At 41.2% G+C, this 18,060-nt stretch overlaps 1 protein-coding gene across 1 annotated transcript in view; it reads left to right on the top strand.

Annotated features, from left to right (window-relative positions):
* The window catches only part of ABCA1 (ATP binding cassette subfamily A member 1), an 83,058-nt gene that overhangs the window by 22,070 nt on the left and 42,928 nt on the right, over positions 1-18,060 (top strand). The window contains exons 6-7 of the mRNA XM_010725981.3: positions 12,629-12,750; positions 15,761-15,952. Coding sequence (XP_010724283.1) covers positions 12,629-12,750; positions 15,761-15,952 — 314 coding nt within the window. The remainder of the gene's footprint in view (positions 1-12,628; positions 12,751-15,760; positions 15,953-18,060) is intronic.

The raw sequence follows: 18,060 nt of genomic DNA, 5'->3' as shown, positions 1-18,060 counted from the left end.
TTGCCACACTGTTTTTAGAACAGACTAAAAAAATTTTAAAACGTTATACTTTAAAGGCACTGTGTTTATCTTAACATTAATTTGTGTATATAGAGGAGTGATAGAACCAGAATTGCTTATCATGCTTTTCACAGCATGTTTGGTATCAGCTGCAGAAGCAGGACAGCGGGAGGGTTCTGAGCGGTTTCTTCAGTCTCCTAAAACTCTCTTAAGCCTGTTTTTTTCAACGCTGACTGTTACCCATAACCTGCAAATAAAATCAAGTGTTAAATAAACAGTTGCATCTTTCATGCTCTCCTATTATCTCACTCACATATAGAAATAACCTTATCAGCAAAGCTTCGTAATAAAAGTAGTATGTTGTGAAAATGCATTCTCAGTGCTAACTTCACTTTGTGTTTATTTTCTCTGTTCTCCACCTCAGAATTACTGGGTTTGTTCTCACTGACTCCCAATCTCCATAGACTGCCTAATTTGTGGAAGATTGTGTTTGTAGCTTAGATAAACCAAACTGAGGTTGGAAGAGAGAAGGAGCAACAGAGAGCTAATAGCAAGCACAGTATGAAAGCAGTCGCTTGGGTTCAGCTATTCTCAGGTGATTTCCATAGGCTCTCACATGAAAGTGGCTGTCAGGAAATTGCCACTGCTGGAAAAATCCCTGATCGTCTTGGTATTTGACTTGGTACTGAGGCTGGAGCATATAATTTTAATTGGACTTACTGTATCTCCAAAGTTAATATTTAATTCTGGAGCCTGTTCAGGTAATAATACATTTAATCTTCAGTGTGCATTACAAACACTTATTATTGAATTCTACAGCATCCCTATGAGTTAAGTAAATAAACAGCTGCCAAGGAAATGGAGTTCTCCTTTTGCAAGACAGTAACATGTGACATAGTTTTAAATGTCGTCAAGGTGCAATAAATGATGCTAGCTTAGAAATATTGTTGATGTTGAATCAATGTTCATTTTTATCCAGGCAACATCACTGCTTGATCTCTTTCTGTGAAAGTCCATAAAAAAATGAATTTCTGTAGGCTGCCTTTTTCATGAGCATTCTGTTTGATTTACTTATTTTTGTTCTAAAATAAGTGATTGTCAGTATTGGGATTCTGGCTGAAATCAAACATCATATTCTATCTCCAGCTGCCAAACTTCTTTGTTGCTTCAACAAACAGCAATACTGTTTACCTTCAGTCCTATCTTTCTTAGTGTTGCTACATATTATCAGGTAGTGATTGCATTTTTTGGGGGAGATGAATTTCTAGTTCAAGTTGTGTTTTCTGCTTGCATCACAGTTTGCGAGTTACTTGTTCACAGAGTTAGAAAAATCCTTTGAAACGGAGTGAAACTGCTGCAGAATACAAAGATGGTACACATTTTTATGTATTAACTGAACTTTAGTATTTAAGTGAGCCAGTTAAAACTGAGTATTGCTTGTGCCTCTGTGGAATGAGATTCCTTAGCTGATGAAAAATAAGCTCCATTGCAGGTTTTGCCCTGTTTTGTTTTTTTTTTTTTTCATGTTGACTTGGCATTACTAAGGTTCATGTGAAGGATATTTGGGACGACCTGTGACATAAATCCTCTATAAACAACCAAAGTTTCTTCTCCTTTCTGTTCAGCTTGAATTTTAAGGATGATGCAATAAAAGACCCAATTCTAACATCCTTTCCTGTTGGTTTCTTAGCTTTACTGCTCTTCTAAAAGAGTAACTTTCTAAAGGCAAATACTGCTTGAAAATTAGATTTCTGTTGACAGTGATAGAGAGTTTGCATGAGTACAGTCAGTGCAATCAGAACTTATCAAGCATAACCTGTTACACCTCAAGACCTCCCTTCCATGCAGTTCTCTATGTATTTTAGCATATGCCCCTTAAACCTAGTTGGACCATATCTGAGGCTGACTGAGCACACCCATATCAGACGTAGATTTGTTGATGGGGCAAAGATAGCTTATGGTAAAAATAGCAACATCTCAATCTGAATTCTTATTCTGATTTGTATCAACCAGCTGCTTAGCAAAGAACCAGCTGTTGTCTAACTAATAAAATGGCACTTCAGAACATTAAAAAAAAAAAAAAAGCCACCACCAAAGCCCTTTGTCACTTTCAGTCAAGGTATGTACATGAAAGGAAGGTGCCCCAACAGTTGTTCTTGTAGTACAGGCGCAGGTGTTTGACATCATCAGCAGTCATCAGATATTTCTGCTTATCTATGCTACACCCTTCTCTCTTCACACACTTGCCTGCTGCCCAGCTAGTTGGGAAAACATTAATTAAGATGCTGTAAAACCAGGGAACAGAAATCAAGACAATGGATCAATTCTTTAAGCTCACAGTTCTCTTCATCTATGCAGTGTGCTTCCTTCCTTTTCACATTATTTTGTACTAGTAGTTGGTGAAAGTAAAAGAAATAATTTTATTAAGATGTCCGTGTAGGTGGTGCTCAAGGTTCCTTTATCAGAACACATTTTTCTTCCACTTGATTGGGCAGGTCATGGATTCTGAAATATAGGACTGTTCTTAAAGCAACAAGTGGCACTGCTCTTTGCTGTGTTTACTTGTAATGTTCTTGTCCTCTGCATGAAAGAGGGGGCAGTAATGCTGTTCCAAGTAATGTACTCCATGATGTGTTTAAATAGGCAGGATACCAGTACTGAAGGAGAGAAAATGGTCAGTATATGTTCCATAAAGAATGATACTAAACTGAAGGATGAGCTCATCAAACTACTCAGGCAAGGTCATTTCTGCGCTTGCTGATGTAAGTAGCAATGTAGCATAGCACCTCTGATATGACAGACATGATGTCTGGCCAAGACGTGGTCTGTAAATTTGTGCTGCCCACTTCCACTGTGCGTCTGCTTTTCAAACCATGTTTTTCAAAGGCTGAAAAAGTGTTTTTTTTAGCTATTTTAAAATGCTACTGCTCAGTGATCTTGATTTGTATTCACGAAGGGGCTGAATGGTTGCAAAGGTTTCCCTAAACTTGTCAGAGAACGTATTTTCCTGTTTCAGTGCTGAAGCTTGATCTTATTTTCCTTTGGACTTGAACCTTAAAAACAAAACTGAGCTATGTTATGACTAGCTTTCTGATGTTCATCTAAACTGAAACACAGGGAACAGTCATGAGGGTTTGAGGTCTTTTAGATATAGGCATATGTTCAGAATAAGTAGATGGTGCTCCTGCTTAAATTAATTGAGCTGTGGTGATTGGTGATGCTTGTAAATCTTCAGTGTTTTGGCTGTCTTTTGGATTGGTTTGAGCCTGGGAAACAGCTTGTTCTGGAGCTAGCTTTTGCTGTTGTATGCTTGATGAGGAGCATGAGGACTTGGCCCTCAACCTAGAACTAATGCTGTTTCCCGACAGTAGGGAAAACAAGATACACTGTGATCTGCTGATATCGAACCTGGTATCATGTTAAGCCAGATATGAGCTGAATTCCCCAAATCCGTTGTGAGAACTGTGCCAGGATGCAGCCTTACACTCAGAAGGTGTGGTTTTTTTCTTCCTTCTTACAGTGCAAAGCCAAGCACTAGGCGTGCAGGATGGTCAGGCTGCTTTGATCCTGGGAAGCTCTTCCTGTTATTTTGCTTACAGTTCACCAGTACCCATACAGGTTTTGTAAGGAATGTCTTTCAAATTGCACACCTGGTGCTGGGCTGCTGCTGTTTGGAGTAGTGTGTGTTGCTTGGGTGGTTCTGCCTGTTGTTCTGTATCAGCTGTTCTGATACAGGTATTTTCTGTCTGTGTTTGAGTAGCAGTCTTCCAGATGCTTGCTCACATATCCAGCTCATGAAAATCCTTCCAATTAGTAATGGTCATCTGATTAAAATGTCCAGTTCTGCTCTTTCCTATGACTTGAATTTCCACTGAATTTGAGGTCACTTGCCCATGTATAAAGCAATGCTGGACTGGGTTCTTGTTGGTCACAGCTAGTACTTCCACTTAGATCCATGGTTTTTAATAGCATAATTTTACACTATGCATTCTCACAGCAATGTTTACCATTGGGATACTGGTTTTTGTTTTGTTTTGTTTTGCTGAATGTGACCATGCCATTTGTTTTCCAGTCTGTATTTATTGATTTTTAAGTATTTTACTGTGTCTCTGAATTGATGTTTCAGAGTATTCAAAATCTGCATGTTATCTAGGGCATAATGTTCCTAGTGCAGTCAAAATCTAAGCTTTATTTTTAGCAACCAACCCTTACCTTCTGGCTCTTTAGAAGTACTTCTGTGGCATTGCCAAGTATGTATTTTTTACTTCTGAGCTGAATTTGAACGTCAGAAACCTTCTCCACAGCCTGAAACACATTCTATATATCACTTTTGAACATTTGTTTGTTGTAATAATGAAGCATCATATTTGGTGGGATCTGAGGTCTGTTATCAGGGTTGACAAGCCAGTTCATAGGTTGGGAGATGTGTAGCTTATCCTTATTTTGTGAAAAGTAGCAAGAGAATTTTCAACCTGTTATAAGTGACGTGTGATTTGGAGCTTTGCTTACGATCTGGTTCTGAAAACAGTGAATGTATTTGACTTTTCTTAAAGCCTGCTTCATTTATTGTGCTGTTTGAAGCCCAAGCAGTTGTGCTTTTGTTTTGTTTTCAGTAGGCAAACTGTATTTCACAGTTGTCTGTGCTGATAACAGTATTTGGCTTGCAGCAGGGGGATAGGCAAGAATATCTTCTGTGGTGTTATGCAAGACCTGGAGAGCATGGGAGCTGGTGTGCATCCCTTCCTAGAAGCTTTGGAGGCTGCATTTGTTCACAGAACTGCTTCTGAGCACTGTGTGGCTTTCACTTCTGGCTTGTAGATGGAGAGGCTTTCTATTCCATGTTTGTCGCACAGGAGGGGACCCTGATGGCTTTTGGGACTTCAGATAGTACCTAGGCAAAGATACAGCCTTGTGTTTCTTGCTGACTTTCCATATAAATTTGAAGCTACCTTAAACTGTCTCTGCATTCTTGAAGCCGACATGCCCTGAATAAAAGCTAACCAATCTCTTATATCAGTGCAATGTGTCAGCTGTGCTTTCTATCAGAGTGATTGTGCTGGCTGCTGTTTTTAAAGCCCTTCTAAGCAAAAATGCTAGCTTAAAGGGGAATGGAGTTGGCTCCAGAGCAGCCTGCAGGCCCAAGTTGCATGCTGACCTCCCAGTACTTCTCTTAATATGCAGCAGTGTTTTGTCCAGTGTTTACATTTGGTTCATGGTGAGCAAAGCAACAACTTTCTACTGAAGGTGCCAAAGATGGCCTGAAAGAGTGCTGTGTCAGGAGCTCCTGATCAGCGAGTTCAGCAAATCAAAAGATCATCCTGCCTACATTTTCCAATTCCCTGTTCACTGTTTCTCCTCCTGATCTTTTTCTAAACTCTGTGGCTGTTTTACTACACCATAAAGATGAGCTTGAAATCTCTCCTTGTGCCAGAGATAGACCTGCTGCAGCACTGGCACTTGTCTCTTGATGACAGTAAAATAGCGTGATTGGTGTACCTCAGGCAAGGTGAACCTCTGACAGGGAGAACCACTCTGATGTGCCTACTAGTTGTGGCTATCCAATCACTTCTCAGTTCTCCATACTCACCTCCTCTGACAATTTTCATCACAACAAGCAGGAAGGACAAGAGTAGTGAGCCCTCTACACTGAAGGGCAGAAAAGCGAGGACCTGTGGAACAGTGCGTACCTTTATTCCTGGAGACATCCTAGCTGCTGGAGATGGACAGGAGGCTGCCACCTCTCCATACACTTTACCAGAGGAGTTTGACATAAGAGAAACATCAAAATACAGGCTCTAGTTAAATGAATGCTCTCTTGGGTGTCAGTAAATGTCTCCACAGACAGCACTGTTATGTTTCTGGACAAGGCAGAGGCTTATAGCCTACTACGAGAACACATCAATTCATGACTGCAGAGGAAACAGCACTTTGATTGCAAGCAAATTGGACTTGCTTTTCACATGAGCAGATTCTGCACAATAGGCCTGCTGAGCTGCTTGATTTCTTATCAACAAGTCGGGACACAGCCTTCTAACTTGTTCAAGGGCAGTTTTAGGTCCTGTCAGTCTCAGTAGGGATACAGGCAGTTCTGAGAGCTATTCCCACAACACACGGTGAAGAATACCTGCAAGAAAAGGAAAATTTAAACCATAGTAACTGCTTTAAAAAAAATACTGTGTGTGTGTATATATATATATCATATGTCACTTGATCATGCATTCCAGATGTGTTGCTTGAAGCTAGGATTATGAGGGTGGATGAAAATTTGCTATCTTGCCAAAGTCCAACAGTGGGTCATTTGGAAGCTCTACTTTTCACAGTGGGTTGTTGGCTCAGTGGGGTATAACACTGTAACAGACTCCTTTATTAGGAGACCATGATTTTCTTAGGATGAGCATCAATTCATGAGTCATTCAGGTTTCAGTTACTTTGTTATTTTGTTCAGAAGCCTCTTTTTATGGGAGGTAGCCTTCAGATAATTCTGGTGTATAATCAGTGGTGGGTAATGAGTGTGAAAACCAGATGAGGCATACAAGTTGTCAACGGTTTATGGGCTGGTTTGGTCCGGTCCCGTGACTAGAAGGGCGGAGGGATCCGCGGATCCGCGCCCCCGGGAAAGGAAAATAGGGGACCCCGAAATAATTGAAAACAGCGGCAACAATCTGAGGTGAAACAAACTAATTTACTAAATATAGTATCAGCAGAATATAAGGAGAGAGAGAGAGAGTGTGTGTCTGGAAGGTGGATCGGCCTCACCACAATGCTGAGATGAGAAGTGCAGTCCAGTTGAGCCGATGAAGAAGTGCAGGCAGAGAAATGCAGACAGAGAAGCACAGACAGAGAAGCGCAAGCGAAGAAGCACAGGCAAAGAAGAGAGCATCAGGTGACCTTGCCGGGAGTTATATCTCCTCGCTGACCGCAAAGTCCTCTGGGGAAATTTAGCTCTTCTTCTCCTCCGGACAGGCACCCGGAACTTGAGCATCAGCAGTCAAACCCCCAGTGCATTACATGATGTTATGATGTGGAATACTGATAACCAAAAATCATGACACCATGACACAAGTGTACCTGTCACTTATTTTCTGAGGAATACTTCCTATATTTTCTATGGAAAAATTAACACAAAATTGTAAAATGAGTGTTAATTCCACTTAGTTTGTCTGCTTTGGTCCTTTTTCTATGTGAGGAATTGCTAAATGTTAAGGCAGCTCTCTAGCCAGAGTCCTTATGGTTATTACATGTGCAACTTGTAAATGCTTTCAGCTGTGGAAGCTGAAACCAGCTTTTGGTCTACTGGTAGACCATTCATGCACTTGTGTCTTGCAAAGGCTTCTGTTGCTGTGGGTATGGTTGGGGAACAAGCTCTGCCCTGGATGAATCAGACTTCTGTGACCAGGGAACCTTGAGATTTTGTCTTGTGATCATGCCAAGGCCCTGTGGAGTAGCAGTGTGTGGGCTTGACAGGCAGGTATGGATGTATGTGAATTACTGCCCTTGCATTAAAGCTCTGAGGAGATGCTCTGCAGCTCTCTCTCTATAGAAATGCAGTTTAGTCCCAGCAGGGAACCAGGTACTGTGATCTGAACCTTCTTCCCTCGCTGGTTTCTTCTTTGTGTACTTACAGAAGCCTGCTGTCCCTAATAAAGCTAAAGCTTTATTAGATGAGAAATAAAGGGCCATAGTTTAATAAAAGCTTCTCTGTTGTCTTGATGCGTGGATGAAGGGAGCACAGACTTAGCCAAAGAGTAGTAGATATGCAGACCACAATGGATGCACACTAAATAGCATAATTATTTTCTGCCCTGAATGTTCTGTAAGTAGAGACTGAAATCCCCTGAAGATAAATAGGCATGCCTGTAGATGAGACACACTGCCGTGCTTTCTTTTTAGTTTCTAAATTAAATGGCAAAATCCCTTTTTCCTCTTCCTTATCCCAGTTTTCTGTAGGGACTTACAGCCTCTGAAGCAGGGAAGTAAACAGGATATCTGACTATCTGATTGTTTTCAGTCGGTTCAAGTCAGTTTTAAAAACTGGTTGAAAATCTGGTTTATTGTAGATCATAAGCACAGACCCTTTCAGCACAAACCTCACAAATTGAAGTCAGACCTGGTGAGCTTTGTACTCTACAGCTCATTGAGAGATGTTGAAATAACATTTGTGTGCCTTTTATTTTTAGAAGGCAGTGTTCAGGATATGAAAACTGTAGCCACAATTTCCGTGAGGTTTTTCTGCCCTATTGTTTCAGTTTTAAAAGACACTGCATCATTACATTTCTGAAGGAAGGTATGAGCCCACTGCACCTCCAAGAGAAGCAAGAAAGAATTGGAGGGACATTTAGGTGAACACTCCTGCTCTCTAACCTGTATCCTACTTTTTTTTTTTTTTTTCCCCTCTCTTGTCTGCATATGTTCTCAATATTGCTGGAAGTAGTAGCAGTTTGCTGTGAGACTAGTCATGGTCATATAAATACTAAGAGCAGCAATTTAAAATTGGTTACTCACTTTAAGTTCTTTTGCTCTCCTCTTCCACATCAACTGTGTTAAGAGCTTCTAAAAGTAGTTGGTGATGTGTTTTCAGAGTGAGGAAAGCAAAAATCTCTGACTCTGGAGAATGTGTGAACCACGGGCACTTTCTTCACTGCACAATCATTGCCGTTCTGATCTGCAAGGACTTTAGACTGTTTTATCCATGATGTTTCTCATGATCCCACATAGCAGTGACTTGCTATTATTTATACTGAACATCTTTTGTTCTCCACTTTAACATAACCAGTAATGTAGCCAAATGCAGAGGTTCTGTTTTTCTTTTTGAGTTCATGTAGATGTCCTGAGCCTCTTTTTCTGTTATCGTCACACTTATTTGTTTCTCAAGCTAGAAACAACCAGCCTAGCTCTGTGCACAGAAGTGAAGGTACATAAAGGGTTGAGCTGTTGGGAAACTTTAGGTCTTGAACTCAGTCCTTTGCATTCATTTGAAACAACTGACTTGCCCTGTATTTCATGAAGCCTGCATTTGTGAAATGCTGCCGTGTGTGATTGTCTAATCCTGACCTGTGATTTCAGAGAGGAAGGGTGGTTTTGTGGTTAAGGCACAAGACTGCCAGCTCTGGAGACTTCTGCTGGAGACTTCCTTGCGTGACTTAGGGGAGACGTTTCTCCCTGCCCTGCATGGGAAGTGACTTCTGTCTTCCTGCTTGTTTCACGTGTATGGTCACTGTCTCCTGCTTTGCTGCTGCACAATATCTGAGTTGGAGCTAGTCAGAACAAAAGCATGTCAGTACTACTGGGCGTGCTGGCGTGAAGGTGCTAATTCATGGTTTATAAGCATAGGCCTTGTTTGTTTTTTCTGCTGTCAGCTATTTTTCCTTTGGGATCGGGATTGGAATTACAAACGTAGTCTATTGTGAATACCTATGTCACTATTTCTTCACTGTGAGACAGTAACATTGATTGCCATCCCACTAGAGAGATGGTTGACGTCAGATCTGGTTGTGTTTGAGCATTGTGGCTCAGTGTGACCTCAGTTTGTACCCACTTTTGTGCCTGGGGCTCATCTTGTTTTGTGGGACCTGGGGATCTTAACAGGAGACTGTACCATGTGGTGGTGTTGGGGAGAGCCTGCGGGACTGGTTTTCTCTTGGTGGTGATGAGAGGTTGCCCTTTCATGTCAGCAAAGCATGGGGGATGTCTTTCTTATGTGCCCCATGAGTGCTACAGCTGCGTTGCTTTGTGTTGGCTGGTTTTCAGTAGCCAACCAGACAAGTGCTTTTTGTCAGTCTCAAGTGGGAGGGAAGATGCATGGGTTAAATCATGTTTGAACTGACATATTTTGCCTCACATTTTTTGAGTAACTTGATAGCGTGTCTCAGCTTTTATATCAGGAAAGTATTACAGTACTCATCCTTCGATTGTAAAGTGTGTTTTTCTACTCCAAGCTTTTGCATTATTAGGTAAGCTTGGTATTAGCCTTCAAAAGACTTATCTGTTTCTTTTGTTTACTATTTTTGGTGTAGTTCTTTTAACTAATGCTCTTGTGTTTCCTTAGGCCCTAGCGGGTGAGCAACCTTGTGGGAGAATGGTTGTTTTCAAAGGAAATCTCTATTAATTATCATATTTTTTAAACATCCAGGGTAGGAACTTAGACTGATGCCAGTGACTGTTGCTTTTGTGTGGCTTCATGTGCAGGTCATTATGCATGCCTCCACATCTGAGGGTGATTGCATGAGATATGGAGCCATGAGCACTAGAAGTGGAATTGGACAGGTTGAGGGAGGATGTGGGGATGGCTGACTGCTGTGGGTGGTGCAGTGTGATGGTGGTGTTGGGGTTTGGTCCTTTGGTCTTGCAGAGCTCCCATGTATTGTCTCAGGAGGACAAGGGTTATGACATGGGATCATGCCTGGCCTGCTGGAAGCTAAGTATTGTCCCACAGGCTGTTCTGATAATTCACATGCTGGTAACCTTATGTTCTGTTCCCGTCATGTTTTTTTCCAAATGATGATGATAACTCCTTCAGGCATTTGTAGGAGTTTCCTTAGAAGGCAGCTTTGATTTTCAGCAAATTGTAGTGCTGAGCAAGTCTGGAAATACTTGGCATGATAAAAAGGAAAGGGAAAAATGCCTAGTTAAGTCTGGATTGGTTAATTACAGCTGTGGAGGTGGCAGGTCGTTCCTTCCCATCACAATTGTGGAGAGGCCAGCAGCAGTCGTGGTGCTGCTCACGTTGCTTACCTGGAGCCACCTACTGCTTGCTTTCACAGGCAGGCTCAGCATCCCTGCTTTCTCCCCTCAAAAAGTAAACAACCAGCAATGAGGATATGGAAAAGTAGAAAGATTATTTATTGCTCTGCTGCCTTTGTTTTTAAAAGTGAATGGCCCCTTTAAGAGGAGCATGAAAAAATGCTCTGATCGGGGACAGAGTAAATGAAAAAGCTTGCAAACATCTGATCTTCCCATGCCAGGGCGCTTTCAGCCAGCTACCCCTTTGTCCCAACAGTTTCCGAACTGCGGATGATCTCACCAAAAAAAAACAAACAAGGCCCAGAAGTGTTCGGGGAACTCAGTGCCCTTAGGAAACAGCTGAGGAATTGGGACTGGGGGTAATATTTTTCTTTCAGCCTTGGTGAGCAATCCGGGGAGCAGAACGCTGTGGTACCTGCAGTGGCAGCTGGTTTCCGTGTGAGGCTGCTCTGCAGAGAGGGTGGGGAAGAGTGAAGCCTTCGTCCCCGAGTAACCTCTGCATCGCCTCGGTGGAGGGCGGTGGTGGTGGTGGTGGCTGCTCACGCGGAACAAGAAGATGACAGGACGTTTGTAACTGGAGATGTGGATGAGGGAGCAATGACCGCCAGTAACCCCACGTGCTTCATGCTGCCAGAGCTGAGTGCCTCGCAGCCTGCCTCACTGCCGGGCCTGCATCAGCCTGGGCCCTGGCATGCAGCAGTGACCTTGGCTCCATGGATGGCAGCCAGCTCCTCTCGAGGGTTCTTCCCCAGGGTGGGTTTTCTTGCAGGTATTGCCAGCCCAGTGGAGTGAAAAGCACAGTAGGAGGGAAAAAAATGTGGTGTGTAATGGGAGCTGATGTTCCTGCCGGAGGGGCTGCCTGCATGACTTCCCTTGTCAGGGCTCGCTCTCTGCTGCAGTTTACCATGGGTTCTTGACTCTCTTCCTCAAGCAGAAAAAGTAGCATGACACCCAGCTGGCAGGCTTGGCATCTCCTGGATATCCTCACCCCAGTAAATCCCATGAGGCCTCCTCTTTCAGCTCTTCTGGCATAGGTGCTTTCCTCATCCCAGCTTATTTAAGCATGGTGAAGAAAGGGCTGGTCTCTTGAAAGAAAGAAACAGCATGAGGGGCAGTTGCTTAAGCTGTGGGTTTGTGAACTTTAATATTGTACATGGATTATAATTTTCGTATGGCTCCCCTCTGCTGCTGGGGAGGTACAAATTTGTTTTAAAGCTTAAAGCTCCAGTGCCAGTGGCTTCAGAAGGTGAGGCCTTGGGGAAATAAAATGAAATAAGAAAGTGTTTGCAGTAATGATGACAGAATGGTTGTTTCTTAAATTTGCATGTGATCCCATATCATCTGTTTTCTTTGTATCTGAGTATGTTAGACTGTGACATAGTTTATGGTAGAGTACAAATAGTAGTTGTGTAGAGTGTATCTAGTAGTTACTGTTAGCATAATTAAATACAGGCCAGTAAATCCCTCCAAGGTCCATCAACCAGCTGGATCCTGCACTAAACAATGACAGAGGGATTAAGAGAAGCTCCGTCTTTGTACAAAGCTAACACTGGAGTAGGTTTCACCCCAGAGCAGGGGGACAGCTTGGTCTGCTTAGTTGCTTCTGTTTCTGATCAATGTCTATGCAAATTGTTTCCACATAGTAAACAAAATTGATCTTAAAATTTCCTTTTATATTTTTCTAGATAGAGGCATCATAGTTTGACATCTCTAAAAACTATCATTCTTCAGAGCATTTGCAAGCAGCTCCTGCTTTCTTTGTGCTATTGTTTGTGTAATCCCCTCTCCCCTATTTGTCAGCTTTTGCTTTTCCTGTCCAGTGCTCCCACATTAATTTCCTTTTGGCTTTGCTCTGACTAAAATGTTGCTTTGTTTTGTCACCTTCCAGACATGAGGCTTCGGGATTTCCTGGTTGACAATGAGACATTCTCAGACTTTCTCCATCATAATGTGTCCATGCCATCTTCTGCAGTAGAGGAGCTACTGGATGCAGAAGTCAATCTCCAGAAGGTAAAGAGCACTTTCAACCACTATTTTAATGGTTAGTATATTGTTTGTTTAACTATCGTGCTGAGAATCCACAGTGCAGCACCCCTCTGTGCTAGGTGCTATACAAAAACAGAGGAAAATGTAATCCTCATTTCTCTCCTCCTCCTCCTTATGCTCAATTTACTGTCTTATTTTTGTAAGTTGTAAAAGGGCTCTAATACCCATATGAAAGTGTTTTGATCAGTGTTAGAAAGTAGCCTCGTATCCCTCAGGCTAAAAGGAATTTTCTCTTACCCATTTCTTTTTTTTTCTCCCCACCCAGTGAAACATTAGTTATGTTGGTAGTACTATTGGAACTGTTCTTCTTTGATTAGAAATAAAAAAAAGTGTTTGTTTTTGTTCTGCTGCTGAGCTATGGTTTGTGTGCCACTCTGCCATGGATTCCTGTATAGGAGAGGGAAGTATGTTTTTTGTTCTGTGACCAACTCTTCAAGAAAGACAATAAACTCATATGTTATGTAGCATATGTGATCTCACATGAAAACCTTTTGTTCCCATGATTGTTATTCTAGACATAGGCTGCTGTGACTGGGCTGGAGGCAGTCTATCTGGGCTGGAGGCAGTCTATCACTGTCAAGCTCAGAATATGTTTTTTACTAGCCTGCATGAATTCTGCAGCATCCTTTCTGCTGCAGAAATAAGATTTGATTGCTTCAGATTTCAAAAGAAGACCTGTGGTCAACTTAAGTCAGTGTGACTGCAGAAGGAGAAGGAAATCCATCCAGTCTGCTTCCCAGCTCCAGATCAGATCTCTTCTTTGAAGTGGAGTGATGAAAAGTTCTTTCAAACTTTGTTTTCATATAGTTACAGATGCTGCCTACCTGCACATACTGTCTCATTCTTCAGTGACTTCTGTCAAGCCATCTGTTTCAGCACAGTTTGACAGCTAAACATACAAGTTCTAGATAAGTTGTACTAAGAACAGTGGAAAAAATTCTTACCTGTTCTAAGTAACAGGTTTTGTTTTATTTGAAACTAATTTGCTTGAAATTCATAGTAAATTAAAACACGCTGCAGATGGTTCTGGAAAAGAGTGACCAAAAGAGTTGAACTGGTTAGGTAGTCATTCTCCCTCAAGTGATGGAAAAGCAAACAGATTTTTTAGCAGGCAGAAATGCTTGCTCTGATCTTGCACCATGTGACTGCCATATTTTGATTGTGCTAGCACTGGTAAAACTGACAAAAAATATGAACGGTGACTGAGGATGGTAGAAGAATTTGTTCCTCCTCATTTTGGGCTCATGTTGTGCTGGTGGAGATTTGGGTTGGGCATAAGGAAAAACATCTCTGAAAGAGTGATCAGGTGTTGAAATAGGCACTGGAACAGGCTGCCCAGGGAGTGGTGGAGTCACTACTCCTGTAGGTGTTCAAGAAACATTTAGATGTTGCAGTGAGGGACATGGTTTAGTGGGAAATATTGATGTTGGTGAATGGTTGGACTGGATGATCTTGGAGGTCTTTTCCAACTTTGGTGATTCTATGATTCTGTAATTTTCTGAGTGAACACTGAGAGACATTGGTTTTCTGTATGTCCACTCAGGGAAGTTGTTGTTTTTCACTGAGCCCACATCTCCTGAAACTCATCCCAGTTCCATAGAAATATCCTTTCTTGAGCATGATTATGAAGTGATACTGATAATGCTGGCATAAAAAAAAAATATAGTCTATTTCAGAAGGCTAGTTGTCTTGATGCAGGAGCTATTCTGTTTATTCATCCCAGTGTAGAGCATAGAAACATCCTATTTTTGGCATCTGGATGCAGACTAAAGTTAAAAGTTTGCATAAGTGTTGCGTTAGAAATTTCAATCTCATCTGCTTGTTTTCTGAACATAGTGCACTTTTTTTCTCCTGGATTGTTGATGCCCTTTTGGTTTTGAAAGACAAGAAAATTCTCAGACTTACCCAGCATGATTCAGGAACTGTTAATTCTTCTGGGATGTAAATAAATTCTCTCTATTTGTTGCTGGAGGTTGGGCAATTCACGTTGGATATTACAAAAGAACAGAAGATATGAAACATAAAGCTGTTGTTCACAGCATGTTCACAATAAAATTGTTAACTCTGTCTATCCCCAAGGCAAACAAATAATCTTTTCAAAATAAGATTCCAGATTTTCCCAGTGTTCATCATCTTTATGAAGTGTGTACCTGTTTGCCAGGTACTTATTTTTTTGTTCATCAAATCCAGATGCTGTATTGACCTTAGTAAAGAAACAAACTTGGCTACCAGGTCTGAAAGGTACTTGTGATTATTCAGAACAATTTAATGCATTTTCTTCACAAACAAGGTGATTCCTTGTGGATGAGTAAAACTTACACACTAGCAATCCATCACCTTAAATAAAAATATGCCTGTAAAAGAAGACTCTAGGATCTTATCTCTTGTTTTTTGCAGTCTCTAGAATAATTCTTATTTTGGTAGTAGATAATCTGCCCCAAAACATTGCAAAATGTTTATCGTGGCTATTAGTGAAGAGATGTATCAGAGCTATAGGAGAAGATGATCCTGATCCTGACCACACAGAAAATGTGGCTGTCATATATATATATTACTAAGGAGTTTGGAACATAGGTCTATTGCCCTTCACATATATTTGCCAGACTTGTGTCTTGATACAAGCCTTTTTTTGTTTCTATGGCTCACTTCCCAGAAGACTGAAGATTGGGAAATGCATGTGCCCTTGGTTGGAGAAGATGGCTGCTGTGGAGGATAGGATTACTGCTGCTCTGTGCACGTGTGCAGGAACGTGGAGAGAGACCTGCCTCCTCCAGCACTTTTTCTCCATGTACATGTTTTTCTTGGAATTTAGGGTTGCGTATAGGTCAAGGTCTTGCAACTTGTAAAGAAAAATGCCCTCTTCCCTCTATCTGGAATTCTTATGATGAATGGTTAGTTCTGTAGAGGTGATAAACAGCTTTGTGCAATGAATCCTGCACGTGGGGAGATTTATATGTTTTTCTTGCTTTTCTAGGTCATAGTGTCCGGTTACCGAATGCAATTACGAGATCTCTGCAATAGCTCAGCGCTGTCTGAATTTCTTACAATCCAAAATCGCTCAGTGGTCATGGACTCTGAAGCCTTCCTTTGCACCTTACCAGAGGAAACACTCCATGCAACTGAGCTAGTCTTCCGTGCTAACCTGAATCCTTTGAAGCCTCTTCAGGTGAGTCTGCTGGTCACACTTCTGAGAAAGCAGTCGTTGACACTGTGACATTTTCAAGGGGTTTCAGTCTGGGAATTTATCACCATATTTTCAGGGTGAATTCTTTTTTGGTATTGAGAAAGAAGAACTGTAGTCTTTAGCGCTGAAGCTTGAACTTCCTGCCCCTTCTGTTGCAGTGTTATTTGCGTAGTGTCAATGCATGTAAACTATATTTAATTTGTCAAGAGGAGAACATTTATGTTGTGTAGTAACATACAAGTGCTTGATTGTCACTGTGTTTTGGTCAAATGCAGTATCTCAGCTGAAGTGACCCCAGATGTTAGACCAACTCCTGATGAGTATCAAAAATTCACCGCTGCGATTACCAATGAACTATGGTAACTTCTGAGTGCAGAAGTTCTAGCCAGTAGCAGGCCACAACCTCTGAGCAGATTTAATTCAAAGAAAGAATCAGCCTTTAAATACTGTTTGAAAAGTTGAACAACTGAATGGATTTTGGAGCAAGTGCTTCAAAACTCATTGAATTTCAAGAAAATGCATAATTTATGGGGCATTTGGAGTTTGAAGCAGAATTAGCCGTTTATCCAAAACACGGAAGGGATGCTTTATATTAGGTCCACAATATCTGGACAAAAGCAAAAGTTTTTAGTGGTTAGTGATGAAAGTATCACAGAGAAGGAACTACAGAACTGTCTGAAACAAACATTTTCTTGTCTGTACTGGAAGAAATAAACTTCAGCTGTGGGAGTTTTCCAGGTTTGACAAATCTTTCAGAACAGAAAGTCATGTACCACTTGTTTGGCTTTATCCCCAGTCAAAGAGAGATCATTAACAAGTACTGGAATCACGTTACTGATCAGTGCAGTACACAGTGGTCATTTACTTTTCTCTGCAGCTTGTTTTCTGTTTTCCATATGTCCTTCATCCACATCTGTTCTTTCCTTCTGGAAGATCAAAAGCATTGAGAGATGGGATAGCCTTAGTGAAATCGTTCCTGTAACAAAAATGAGCTATTTTGACAATTGATGGCTATAAGCAATTTTTTATGTACAGTTATATGTATATGTGTGCATGTACTTTAAATTATTCAGAGATGCTAGATTTTTAGGAACTGAGTGGAATGAAAGTTGCCAGTTAGTACCACTCAGCACTGATCTTCTAGGCCCTCAGGAGACTGAGCATCATTTTTCTCATTTTTGAAAGTCTTTACATTTTAGCCAACAGAAGCAGATACACAGCATGTCTGTGTCTCTGTTGTTACATCTGTATTGTTTACTGCTGAAAGAAAACAGTGATAAGCAACTGTGATGGTGTCTCTCTGCAAAATTTGGGTGACTTCTGAGAAGCTTGTTCATGATCTCGGCTTTACAAAAGCCCAAGCTATGAAGCCAGCAGTAAACCTGTTGTGAATTATACAGCATCTTGTAAAGATCCATAGTTTTCTTCAGAGAAGTCTAACAGGCTAGTAAAATCTACTGTAATGCCTTAGTGAAATAAGACCAACAGGCTTAAAAATGGCAAAATGAATAAAACATCACTAGGATCATGTCAACACATTTGAAACTTAGTGGCTTTAAAGGCTAAAAAAACTGCCTTGACCTGCAGTAACATCTTGGAACAAAGAATGGACTTTCTGTTCTTAAACAAAGAATGCTTTTGATTAATAGATTATCATTAAAGGCACTGGGGGTCAAATCTTGGAAAAGCATACTGAAGCTAGCATGCACCCTATCCACTGCAGAGCCTTCAAACCAAAAGTAGCAAGTTGATTGTCCCAGAGATTTGTTTTTAATTTTTTGCTTAATCTCTTCGATGTTAGTAAGTAAAAGTAAGGGCCAAGTCAGATGCAAGTAGTACAGAAATTTAGAGATGAGACCTGATCTCTTTTTTGAAGAGTCAGAGAAAAAGCATCTTAAAATAATAGCTTGATAATGTTGGGGTGAAGGGGACTTTCAACAACATACAAGAATTCTATAAATGCGGCACTGAGGTCTTCAACAGTAACACAGAATTTTTTCCACTCAAATATCTGGAAAGTAGACTGGCTGTAGTTTCTTGAGCACTTCATCTGGAAAACTCAAGCCAGCATCCACGTGTTTGTTCCTACC

The sequence above is a fragment of the Meleagris gallopavo genome, chromosome Z, assembly GCF_000146605.3.
Source record: "Meleagris gallopavo isolate NT-WF06-2002-E0010 breed Aviagen turkey brand Nicholas breeding stock chromosome Z, Turkey_5.1, whole genome shotgun sequence".
Taxonomy (NCBI): domain Eukaryota; kingdom Metazoa; phylum Chordata; class Aves; order Galliformes; family Phasianidae; genus Meleagris; species Meleagris gallopavo.
This window is presented reverse-complemented; position numbering and strand designations above follow the sequence as displayed.